This window comes from Triticum dicoccoides, chromosome 3A (genome assembly GCF_002162155.2).
Source record: "Triticum dicoccoides isolate Atlit2015 ecotype Zavitan chromosome 3A, WEW_v2.0, whole genome shotgun sequence".
Taxonomy (NCBI): domain Eukaryota; kingdom Viridiplantae; phylum Streptophyta; class Magnoliopsida; order Poales; family Poaceae; genus Triticum; species Triticum dicoccoides.
This window is the reverse complement of record NC_041384.1, coordinates 578,403,634-578,415,572: the sequence shown is the minus strand read 5'-3', so window position 1 is coordinate 578,415,572 and position 11,939 is coordinate 578,403,634. Positions and strand designations below refer to the sequence as shown.

General features: G+C 43.2%; 2 protein-coding genes across 2 annotated transcripts; one reads left to right on the top strand and one right to left on the bottom strand.

Moving 5' to 3' along the window:
- Positions 1 to 5,242: 5,242 nt before the first annotated feature.
- Positions 5,243 to 8,422, top strand: LOC119269322 (rhomboid-like protein 20). The gene is made up of 8 exons (XM_037551119.1): positions 5,243 to 5,424; positions 5,578 to 5,678; positions 5,824 to 5,964; positions 6,056 to 6,122; positions 6,783 to 6,934; positions 7,021 to 7,122; positions 7,459 to 7,584; positions 8,022 to 8,422. Exons 1-8 carry the CDS (start codon positions 5,400 to 5,402, stop codon positions 8,175 to 8,177), a joined length of 870 nt encoding a protein of 289 aa, XP_037407016.1. The 5' UTR covers positions 5,243 to 5,399; the 3' UTR covers positions 8,178 to 8,422.
- Positions 8,423 to 9,028: 606 nt separating this feature from the next.
- Positions 9,029 to 11,933, bottom strand: LOC119269321 (tubulin beta-2 chain). Its single transcript, XM_037551118.1, has 4 exons — positions 11,894 to 11,933; positions 10,781 to 11,181; positions 10,058 to 10,327; positions 9,029 to 9,968 (listed from the first exon to the last, which is right to left on the bottom strand). The coding sequence occupies exons 2-4, from the start codon at positions 11,172 to 11,174 to the stop codon at positions 9,289 to 9,291; spliced, it is 1,344 nt and encodes a 447-aa protein (XP_037407015.1). The 5' UTR covers positions 11,175 to 11,181; positions 11,894 to 11,933; the 3' UTR covers positions 9,029 to 9,288.
- Positions 11,934 to 11,939: the final 6 nt, after the last annotated feature.

Sequence of the window (11,939 nt, the reverse complement as noted above, 5' to 3'; positions counted from 1 at the left end):
TAATGCTTGCCTTTCTTTCTTACTGGATGAATTTTCGGAAGAAATCGACGATGCCCAAGGTACACGTTCTTCTTACAATTTGGCAAATGTACACTTTCAGTCTCATGTAAGCAGTGCGTGCATGCATTGTATCCCTTATTTGACAGTCCCGAAAGGTTACTAAGAGCAGGCCAATCGTTAATGGTTACGAAAAGCAACGCTCGTAGGTTAAATTCCTCTTTTTGTGCTCATCCCACACACGGACACCAGGTCTGCCCCACAGCTGTAAAAGTTCATCAACTAATGGCCTTAGGTACACATCGATGTCGTTGCCGGGTTGCTTCGGACCTTGGATGAGCACTGGCATCATAATGAACTTCCGCTTCATGCACAACCAAGGAGGAAGGTTGTAGATGCATAGAGTCACGGGCCAGGTGCTATGGCTGGAGCTCTGCTCGCCAAAAGGATTCATGCCATCTGTACTTAGACCAAATCTTATGTTCCTTGCGTCAGCTGCAAAATCTTTGAACTCTCTGTCGATCTTTCTCCATTGCGTTCCATCTGCGGTGTGTCTCAACTCCCCGTCCGACTTACGGTCCTCTTTGTGCCATCGCAACAACTTGGCATGCTCTTTGTTCCTGAACAGGCGTTTCAACCGTGGTATTATAGGAGCATACCACATCACCTTGGCGGGAACCCTCTTCCTGGGTTTCCCGCCCTCAACATCGTCACCAGGGTCATCGCCTCTGATCTTATAATGCAATGCAGTGCATACCGGGCATTCATTCAAATTCTCGTATTCACCGCGGTAGAGGATGCAGTCGTTGATGCATGCATGTATCTTCAGAACCTCTAAACCTAGAGGGCAGACAACCTTCTTTGCTTCGTACGTACTGGCGGGCAACTCGTTATTCTTTGGAAACATATTCTTCAACATTTTCAGCAAGTTTTCAAATGCCGAGTCAGCTACACCTACCTGTGCCTTCCATTTCAGCAAATCCAGTGTGCAGCCCAGCTTTTTCAGACCATCATCGCATCCAGGGTACAACGACTTTCTGTGATCCTCTAACATGCGATCCAAATTCTCTCTCTCCTTTTCAGTTTCGCAGCGTCTCCGTGCATCAGCAATGGTCCGACCAAGATCATCAACGGTCTCATCACGTGCCTCTTCTTCACCTTCCCCTTCACCTTCCCCTTCACCTTCCCCTTCACCTGCCCCTTCACCTGCCCCTTCACCTTCAGCATCCTCCATGAAAGTATCACCGAAATGAGCAAGATAGCTTTCATCGATGAAATCATCCCCTTCTTCATCTTCTTCCATTATAACCCCTCTTTCTCCATGCTTGGTCCAACAATTATAGCTTGGCATGAAACCGTGCCGAAGCAGGTGCAGGTGAACTTCTCTTGAGGAAGAGTAACCCTTCTGATTCTTACAGTCAACACATGGACAGATAACAAAACCCTTCTGCTTGTTCGCATTAGCCACTACGAGGAAATCTTTCAAACCCGTAGTGAACTCGCGGGAGAGTCGGTTACCGTACATCCATTGCCGATTCATCTGCATTATTATAATATAAAATATATAATTAACCATCATGCATTTGTTAAAGTAACTAGCTATAAACAATAGAAATTAAACAATGAACAACACACATGCATATTTTATCAATGACACACATGCATGAAAGGTTCAAGTTGCTAACCGCGATCGAGGAGGAAAAAATAAATGAGGAACCTCAAGTGTGGCTCCAACACTTCATATCATGTTTGTTTCACCCTCTTGGGGCATTTCATCAAACACCTTGTGTGCATAAGAGGAACCAAAAGCAAACCTACACCCCCTTGTGAAGCTTGTGAAGAGAAGTGGCACCAAATGGCTAAGTGAGCGTGCTGAACTGGTATATATAGGGGAGGAGCTTTAGTCGCGGTTGGCCTGGCCAACCGCGACTAAAGGCCTTTGGGCACCTTTAGTCGCGGTTGGCCTGGCCAACCGCGACTAAAGCCCATCACGTGCACCAGCTGGCCACCGAGCGCCCTGGGCCCAGGCCTTTGGTCGCGGTTCGTCTGCCGAACCGCGACTAAAGACTTTATTAGTCGCGGTTCCTACAGTTTCGCGACTAATGGGGCTGGACGGAAGCCTCTTTTTCTACCAGTGGGTTAAGCTAAGTCACTAAATTTGCATTCTGTCATCGAAAAGATCCATCAGAGAAGCAACGAGTTTATATGAATGATAATGTACAACTTTACTAAGTTTTTGTCTTTAATTATGTTGTTGCTGGATAGTAGACTTGTTAGTCTTCTCAATGTTACACCGTTCAAATCATTGTGCAGATGCATTTCCCCTGGGATATCAAGTATGCAGCTGGGTCGGACGCCATGTGTGTTATTACTTGAATTCGTGTCTAAATTTGACCATCTTGTGCCTCATTTCCAACAACACGACGTTAGTCGTTGCAGAGTTTGTAAGTATTTATGGACAACTCCGTGCTACAGAGGTGTGCCTAATTATTCTCACAAGAAATACAGTTTACAACTCCAATTATTTAAGGATGATATATATTTATCTCCGGGTGATCATATGTGGCTTCCACACGACATTACACGCACGTACTCCCTCCGTTTCAAATTACTTCTCGCAGGTATGGATGTATCTAGATGTATTTTAGTTTTAGATATATCCATTTCTGCGACGAGTAATTTGGAACGGAGGGAATACATTTTGGGAATATATATCTTCTAGCCTACCATGCAGTGAATAATCAAATCAGAGTTGGCTGAGCTGGTTGGTAAAGTGTGATGCACTAGAGAAGTTTCATTTACTACATCTACAAGCCATCCATTCATATGTAACCTGTCTTCCATTCCCACTATAAGATAGCTAATTTCTCTACACATTTGGAAACCATAACCACATCAGGAGAAAGGGAGCGGGGAAAAAGAAAATTTAGTATAGGCAAGGATGATAAAAAGGAAGGCTACGAGTGTATTTGATTGACAATCGGATCCCGTAAGAATGAGACGCATCGGAAATTTGAGTCGAAGCAGCACATCTATCGTGAGTACCTCACAGTGTGCTGGCAGAATCTATGGGGAAAGAAACATTTTATTGTGTGTTTTGGAGCCTACCTAGTTTCCCACATGCATCGGCTCAACCAGACCGGCTGCTAGGATCATGTATCCAATACTCTAGCACATGCTCATTTGGGTCTGTCTAAGCAAAGCTCTAAGCAAATGTTTTATTACCTGCATCAGCTCCTAATTATATGTTTTGCATAATACCAGAGCAAGATCCGTGAATTTATTTATCTTTAAATAACACATAACTCATGCCCAAATGTATCTGAATCCCAAAGAGGATTGCTAATGCACTCTCTTCATCCAGCACAAGGAATACGTTTGGACGCCTGTTTGGAAACCTCCCATAGGTTTTCTATTGCCTTCTCGTTAGAAGAATAGTTAGCCCCCCTCCTCCCCGGCAAAAAAAGAAGAATAGTTAGCCAATGTGGTAGATCATAGTACCAAGTGAGTGCTGTGGGAATATGTGTTTCGAACCCGCGTACCAATGTGGTAGAGCATATCTGTTTCGAACCCGTGCATTCACGAACCCATTTCTCTTTCTTCGTACCTAGCGAAAATCACATTTCTAATTTTGAAATGAAAAAACAACAAAACTGCGTGTTCTTCGTAATATTGTGTACATGCATGCTTACCTTTGCAAGCTTCCTCCCCTTGATCTTCACTGGTGAGTCCATGGATTCTCCGCTCCTCTATCTATCGCTCTGGTGGTCGGCGGCGAGGAGAAAAATTCTGGTGCCTCAACTCCGGTTAGTAGATCGGTTAGGGTTTTAATCCTCACAGGGGTAGCATTTGAACGGATGACGGCGCTTCATCTTCGAGTCGGTCTTCCATCTTTTGACCCCTTCGATTTCATTCGTCGGGGCGAATTAGGCGGAGCTCCGGTGTAGATTCCCGCAGCTCTTCGGGGCTATAAGGTTAGGACAATGTTAGTGATAGGTTCTTTGAATCGACCGAAGGGTTCAATGGCTGCGACAACGGTTCCGAGGGGCTGGTCCTTATGGGCAAGTGCACAAAGACTTTTCACTTGTCATTGACACAGCCAAACCGGCTCTTGTGTGAGAGCGACGACAATGACGCATCAACAACTTGTCTGATAGCGATAGTGGTTGTTTGGTGGTCCAAAGACCTCGATGTATATTTTATTATGTTTGAGGTGCTTTGTACGTCTTGTGAACATTTATAATAGGTCTAAGTCTTTGTTGAAAAAAAAAACTAATATAAGCACGTTACAAACATAGTTATTTAACCTTGAAGTGGAGTAGGGCGTTGGTGACCGAGCTTCATGGAGCCCTTTATTTTTGAAAAATTCAAAATTCAAACTTGGCGACTTCAAAAATTCTGAAAAAAATGCAACTATACAAGGATGAAATGTATGTGTGTGTAAAAATTCAAGATGAAATACTTTGAAATGCGACCTATACAAAAAAGACAAATTTTTGGACTTTGAGGATGAATAGTATCATGTGTTAGAAAGCCTCAAATTTATCTTTTTTGCACAACCTTCATTTCAACATATTTCGTCCTAAAAATTTACACACATATGTGATACGCCTCCATGTATACCTGTATTTTTTTAGATTTTTTTGAATTGTAAAAATATGAATTTTCATGAATTTTGTGTTTTTCAAAAACCTGTCTCGTCTTGCAACTCCTTAGGGCATGTACAATGGTGCTATCTTAGGAGTGTCACGTAGGATAAATAATGAGGTGGAGGAGAGAGAACTAATAAGAGAAGGCTTGTCTTCTCTTATTTAAGATAAGACAAGAGATGATCTCTTAACACAATATGTCTCACCACATTTTTAGGAATTGCTAATTATTGAAGATAATGCTAAGAGATGACCCATTATAGACATTTTTCTTTGTCATCTCTAAATTACATGCAAAACTTAAGATAAGACTATCTTATCAACCATTGTACATGCCCTTATACTCCCTTCTTCTTGCATGCGTGACTTTCTGGTCTTTAATGCATGATTTTGACCATTATTTATATACCAGAGTACATGAATTGAACATGTATACAAAATATCGATATTTCTTGTAAAACAATTTTGATTCGTATATGCTGACTGAAAATCATAGTAGAAGTCGTGTCACGAAAATCAGAAAATATCAAAGCGCCCCTTATATTATACTACTACTTTCCTCCTAAACCACAAAATTTCCACTGTCCCACCGGCCAGCTCCACGTGTGTTGCCCTTCCACAGGTCAGACTCGGCTCGACCCTGAAGCTGCTCCGTCGGCGCGCAGCCTGCTCCGCGGCCGCATCCACCGACCAGAGCACCAGAGGGTACACCGCCCGCTCGTCTCCTCCAGCCCCCCCTCCCGACCGCCGGCGATGAGCGGCGGACTTCCGGGTTTCCGTACGCAACCTATCGCCCCTGATTACTTTCCCCTAAAACTGAATCGAAGTCTCGATTCCCCTCTTGGCTTTCCTTCTCCTTGCTTGTCTACTGCTGTAGCTCGCAGCATCGGTAGTGCGATCTGACCAGCAGGCCCGATTTGCTCTGCTGCAGACAATGCGCCGGTGTCGAGGGCCGTGGTCGTCGCCGCCGCGCTCTTCTCCGTCCCGTTCGGCCTCCGCTCCCGCTTCCTCGACCTAGGCCTGTCCCACCAGGCAAGTCGACCTACCCTACTACCCAGTGCGTGTACTAGATCCTATTGTTTGAGCTGCGGTTCGCTAGGTGTCTGGGGATCACACGGCAATGTTGCGAAATGCAGCTGAGAGCTGATTGAGTTCACCATCCCCCTTTTTCATGCAGAATCTTTACGAAAATCTGCGGATATGGAGGGTGATTGCCTCGTTGTTTGCCTTCTCGTCATCGCCTGAGCTCATCTTTGGGGTGGCCTTGCTCTACTACTTCAGGGTGTTCGAGCGTCAGATAGGTTCAAACAAGTATGCTGTAAGTAAGAGGATATTATGCTCTTAAGATGTTGCACATGCAGTTGCTGTGTTTGATTTGCTGATGCTGATGTCGTTATTTGAACATCTAGGTGTTCATAGTCTTCTCCATGACGGTGTCTGTACTGCTTCAGATCCTAGCTTTAGGTTATCTGAAAGGTATGCGTCACTGCTCTTTCTCATTTTCATAACCCCTAGTCGAGTCAAATGCTGCTTAAATTGTTAGTGTTCTCATCAGTTTATTTGTTTGGTACAGGTTGCTTTTACTTGATACTTCATGGGAATGCTCATCTACCATATAAATGCATATAAAGTTGGAAATTGATCTCCTTAAAAATCATGAGGGCCTTTTCATGGCCAAATGTGGTTTCCTTTCAACATAGTTTTCTTTGCACCAAAAATCAAGATCTGTAACCTGTGTTTACCATGTTTCTTTTTGTGTGGTCCTGAAGGTTAATTTCCTAATATCTTCAAGGGCCTCTGTATTGTCATAGACGGTTCTTATGTTGCCCAGTGTCAATAATGAGCTCATTGAGCTGTTTGTTCTCATCCAAGCATTGATGCTTAAAGCCTTAAAGCCTGTTTTCTTAGCATAAAAGCTTTATGTGTCATCTATCTAAGCTATTCCGCAAGCGATGTTCGTTATTCTAATTGTGGAAAACAAAATAACCAATAGGTGTGGTGCCTTTTCTATTGCTAACCATTGCACTATATTGACCTGTTAGACTGATTTACTTACTATTTGCTTTTCTTATCTCCCTATGACACCTGTTTAGTTGTATTCCATTTTTATCTGACATCTCAGTCTTGGATTTGCAGATCCATCTTTCAATCCATTAACATCTGGACCATATGGCCTCATATTTGCATCTTATGTACCCTTCTTCTTTGACATTCCCATCTCAACAAAGTTTCGCATATTTGGACTGCAATTATGTGACAAGTCATTCGTATATTTGGCAGGGCTCCAGGTCAGTCTAAGATAACTGTTATCCTTGTCTTGAATCTTCCACTGTTCTGCTGGTTGTAGCTTTATGTTTTGATTTTATATCTTCAGCTTCTTTTCTCATCTGGAAGACGTTCTGTTATACCTGGACTGTCTGGTATATTGGCTGGGCTTTTGTACCGTCTGAATATATTTGGTATCCGCAGGCTAAAGGTGACTCTACAAACATCTTTCTAGAACTTTGAATAATGTTTCTGCTCTTATCAGAGTATCAATTAATAACCATGCTTTCTATGTACAATTGCTTTTACTCTACTCGTCTATTTTCTACATATGGTCCAATGTCTAATAATCATGCTTAGATCCCTAGTTGAGATATCTGATGACTTTTGACACAAATGATTAAGTATTACCGTTGGTTATGAGATATTCTTAATGGCAATTTTCTATTTTTCTTTCATGTATATTTGTGTTTCCTTGGTAAGATTTACATGTCCATATGTGCTGTGCCTTTAGTTACGTTGTAAAGGGAACTTTGAATCATTACAGGTCCCAGAGTATGTAACTTCATTGTTTTCACGGTTATCATGGCCCTTCTCTAACAACTCTTATCAAAGATTGCCAATTGCAACAACTGATGAGAACATTCCTCATCGCCAGACTCATCAAATGCAGGCAAGTATTTCCAATATATTGATTTTGTGGAGAGATTAGCAGATTACAGCATGTGTATTCTAAAGCAATGATCTATTTTCTTGAAGAGAAAAAAGAATGTCCCATTGAGTATTCGTTCCATTTAGTATTTTATTTGTGAATACAATGAAAGAGTACTTGAGGAAATCCAGATTTTACTGTTATAATTTCCCTGCAAAATGTATACTTGAAGTAAGCTTATGATCATAACAAGATCAAGTGACCTTTTTATTGGTAAAAAAACAAGATCAAGTGACCTGACCAAGCCATTTAAGGTCAAGTGCTGTTATCGGATCCTTTAAGTAAAACAATAATTAGATTTTGCTCTTCAATAAAGTTAGATGATCATCGTTTAAAATTGAGCACATCTGATATTCCCTGGTATAACTGACTATTGTTCCTTATCAACTTTGATCCAGGGCACGCACACAACTACCCCAGATCCAACGGAGTCGTCAATTGTCACGCTTGTTTCCATGGGTTTTGACCCTGCTTCTGCAATTCAGGCTCTTGCACTGACAAATAATGACGTAAATTTAGCCTCGAACATCCTGCTTGAAGCACAATCGACATAGAAACAACATCCCAGGCTGAAGACCGATACTTTGTAAATGTGAAGCATGTAGTTAACGTATTCTTCTGGTTCAGACTATTTTCAGGATTTGTTAATTTGAAAACTACATTCCACGTAAGTTAGAACATGGAAAAACAACGCATGGGAACTCCCTGCTAGACTGGTGCGTTGTGTAATATATCTCTGTTTGGGAACTCAGCTATACTGCAAATGAGTTATGCATAGCATAAAAAATGCATCCTCCTACCCAGAGTCTGGAATATCTTCCCTTTCACATTTGTTCATGGAAAGTTTAGTACTCCCTCTGATCCATATTACTTATCTTAGATTTGTTTAGATACGAATACATCCATACAAATAATATGAATCGAAGGGAGTACTGTACATCAAACCTCGTGAATATTTGGTTTTCCTATAATGAGGAGTGTTTCAAATAAGAAAACTCATGAGGCCGCTAGTTACTCTGCATCAATTACCTTTCCAAATATTTTCAGGTCGGGAGTTTTCCCCATGACTGTTTCAAATAAGAAAACTCATAAATAGTCAAAATGTTTAAGCTCTGCCTAAAAATGGAAAGCACTTAAGCTCAGTTCAGTAAGCGAAATTTCTAATCTCAGAGCAGAATCAATGAGCGCGAGGCATCACAGCAGTACAATGTAGTCCCTCTGTCCCATAATATAAGATGTTTTTTAACACTACACTAGTGTCAAAAAAAGGTCTTACATTATGGGACAAAGGGAGTACAACACACCAGGGTCTAGCTGACGGGCTGAGGCCACTTGAGAATTTCAATACTACTCCGTATGTTGGAACCATTATACCCTGCATACAGTCTGACGAAATAATTTGCAAGAAATACCAACTCAGAAGCCATTCACCACCAGAGAGGTCCAGAAACCTCAACACAGAACATACCGGATGGCATCAAGTGATACAATACCGAAAAGGTGCCATAACATGAGAAATACAAAGCTTAGGAAAGGCATGAAGAATGGCGGTGGCGTACAAGCGGTAGTTGCGATGATAAACAGATTTATAACAAAGCACCAAACAGATCAAACTCTGCCCCCAGAACCCCCCCACCCAGCAAAGCACCACATGGACCTCCCACCTTACATGTCCTCCTCAGGCTCCTGATCTTCATCCTCGTACTCGCCCTCCTCATCGGCAGTAGCATCCTGGTACTGCTGGTACTCCGAGACAAGGTCGTTCATGTTGCTCTCAGCCTCAGTGAACTCCATCTCGTCCATGCCTTCACCAGTGTACCAATGCAAGAAAGCCTTCCTCCTGAACATGGCAGTGAACTGCTCGCTCACCCTCCGGAACATCTCCTGGATGGAGGTCGAGTTGCCAACGAAGGTGGACGCCATGGAGAGCCCTGTCGGTGGGATGTCACAGACGCTGGACTTGACATTGTTGGGGATCCACTCCACAAAGTAGGATGAGTTCTTGTTCTGGACGTTGATCATCTGCTCGTCGACCTCCTTTGTGCTCATCTTTCCACGGAACATGGCAGAGGCGGTGAGGTAACGGCCATGGCGAGGATCGGCGGCGCACATCATGTTCTTGGCATCCCACATTTGCTGTGTGAGCTCTGGGACAGTGAGGGCACGGTACTGCTGAGACCCACGGGATGTCAATGGAGCAAAGCCCACCATGAAGAAGTGGAGGCGGGGGAATGGGATAAGGTTCACTGCCAGCTTCCGGAGGTCGGAATTCAGCTGACCAGGGAACCTTAGGCAGCATGTGACTCCACTCATGGTAGCAGAGATTAAATGGTTCAAGTCCCCAACTGCACAAAACAAGCAAACATGGAACGAGTTACATGGTGTTCTCCAAAAAAGATAGGGGAAATACTAGAGACGATGAAAAGTGGCTTACAGCTAGGTGTGGTCAGCTTAAGAGTCCTGAAACAGATGTCATAGAGAGCCTCATTGTCAAGAACCATGCACTCGTCAGCATTCTCAACCAGCTGATGGACTGAGAGAGTTGCATTGTATGGCTCAACCACAGTATCAGATACTTTTGGTGAGGGGAACACTGAGAACGTCAGCATCATGCGGTCAGGGTACTCCTCCCTGATTTTAGATATCAACAGGGTACCCATGCCAGACCCGGTACCACCACCAAGAGAGTGGCATACTTGGAATCCTGGTAACATAAACATGTAGGATTAATTATCATCAATACATGATAAAATACAGCACAGGCATTAAAACAATACAGCAATTCAGTACACTTGCAGACTTGCTAAGCAGAATAGTACAATATAAGGACACTATCTTGAATGGGTGGATTGCATTATTATACAATTATTGTCGACCACTAGACTACCTCACAAGAATATTTATGCTGATAAAAGGGCTGTTATGCTAATTATTTGGTGGGCCGACAATCTGAAGGATATATAGCGTGCACCTTGATATAATGTATAATTAAATGAGTCCCATACATGTAAATATTCACAACCATCACAGCACTATTATGGCATACATTTCATATTATATAAGGGAAGGAGACACCACATAAGCTTGCACACTCTAATGGAATAAACAGGATTCTATCTAGCAACTATCAGAGTTCAGTAAGTGATGAGTTCATTACCTTGCAGACAGTCACAGTTCTCAGCCTCCTTCCTCACAACATCCAAAACAGAATCGATAAGCTCAGCACCCTCGGTGTAGTGGCCCTTGGCCCAATTGTTACCCGCACCAGATTGCCCAAAGACGAAGTTGTCAGGGCGGAAGATCTGCCCGTAAGGGCCAGTGCGGACACTGTCCATGGTGCCAGGCTCAAGGTCCATAAGAACAGCCCGGGGCACAAAGCGACCACAGGAGGCCTCATTGTAGTAGACATTGACACGCTCCAACTGCAGGTCAGAGGTACCGGTGTAGCGCCCAGTTGGGTCAATGCCATGCTCATCACACACCACCTCCCAGAACTTGGCACCGATCTGGTTGCCGCATTGCCCACCCTGGATGTGCAGGATTTCCCTCATCTTGGCCCTGGAAACAGAAGGAGACGCATGGCCAAATTAATATCAGATGTTGCAACAAGCATGGAAAACCAAGGATGATTTCAGATCATATCAGCAAAGCACAGATCTACACAAGCAACACATGGGGCTTGAGATCCCAGTTGCCACTGAACTTCTACCCACTTGACATTGAACACATCTAGATCCGGAGTTTTCAAGCAAAAAAGGCAGTAACAATGACTGGGGAACTATAGTGACAAATCAACTAGTAAAAGCAAAATCATGCGCCACCAGATCTTCAAGACAATGACTCGCGAACTATACTAGTATTCTGTCGAGTGGATCCCAAACAATATGCTGCCACTATTAGTAATCTAACAAGTGCCACGTAACATAACTCCAGAATATACCACACTACTGCAGTAACAAGGGGCCGGACCTAGATCCAGATCTGTCGAAATGAAATCCACAGATCTAAGAAACGATTGAACGGAACAAATCATAGTATACAACCTAGAATAGAGAGAGAACTACAGACCGGATCCACGCATTGCTCTACACAAATCAGCAAGCCGACGAAGATCCTAGCGCAATACCTCTTCCGCCGCCAAAAAAATTCAAAAAAATTCGGACCCAGCAACTACTCGACTCACGGTGACATTCCAAATCCATACTTACAGCATCAAAAGTACTAAGAATAAAGTGCGGGCATGAGACTGGTAAAGAATGACTGTGCTTACGAGATATGAGATGGTTCCCGCAGGCAGAACAATCGGCGGCGAGAGG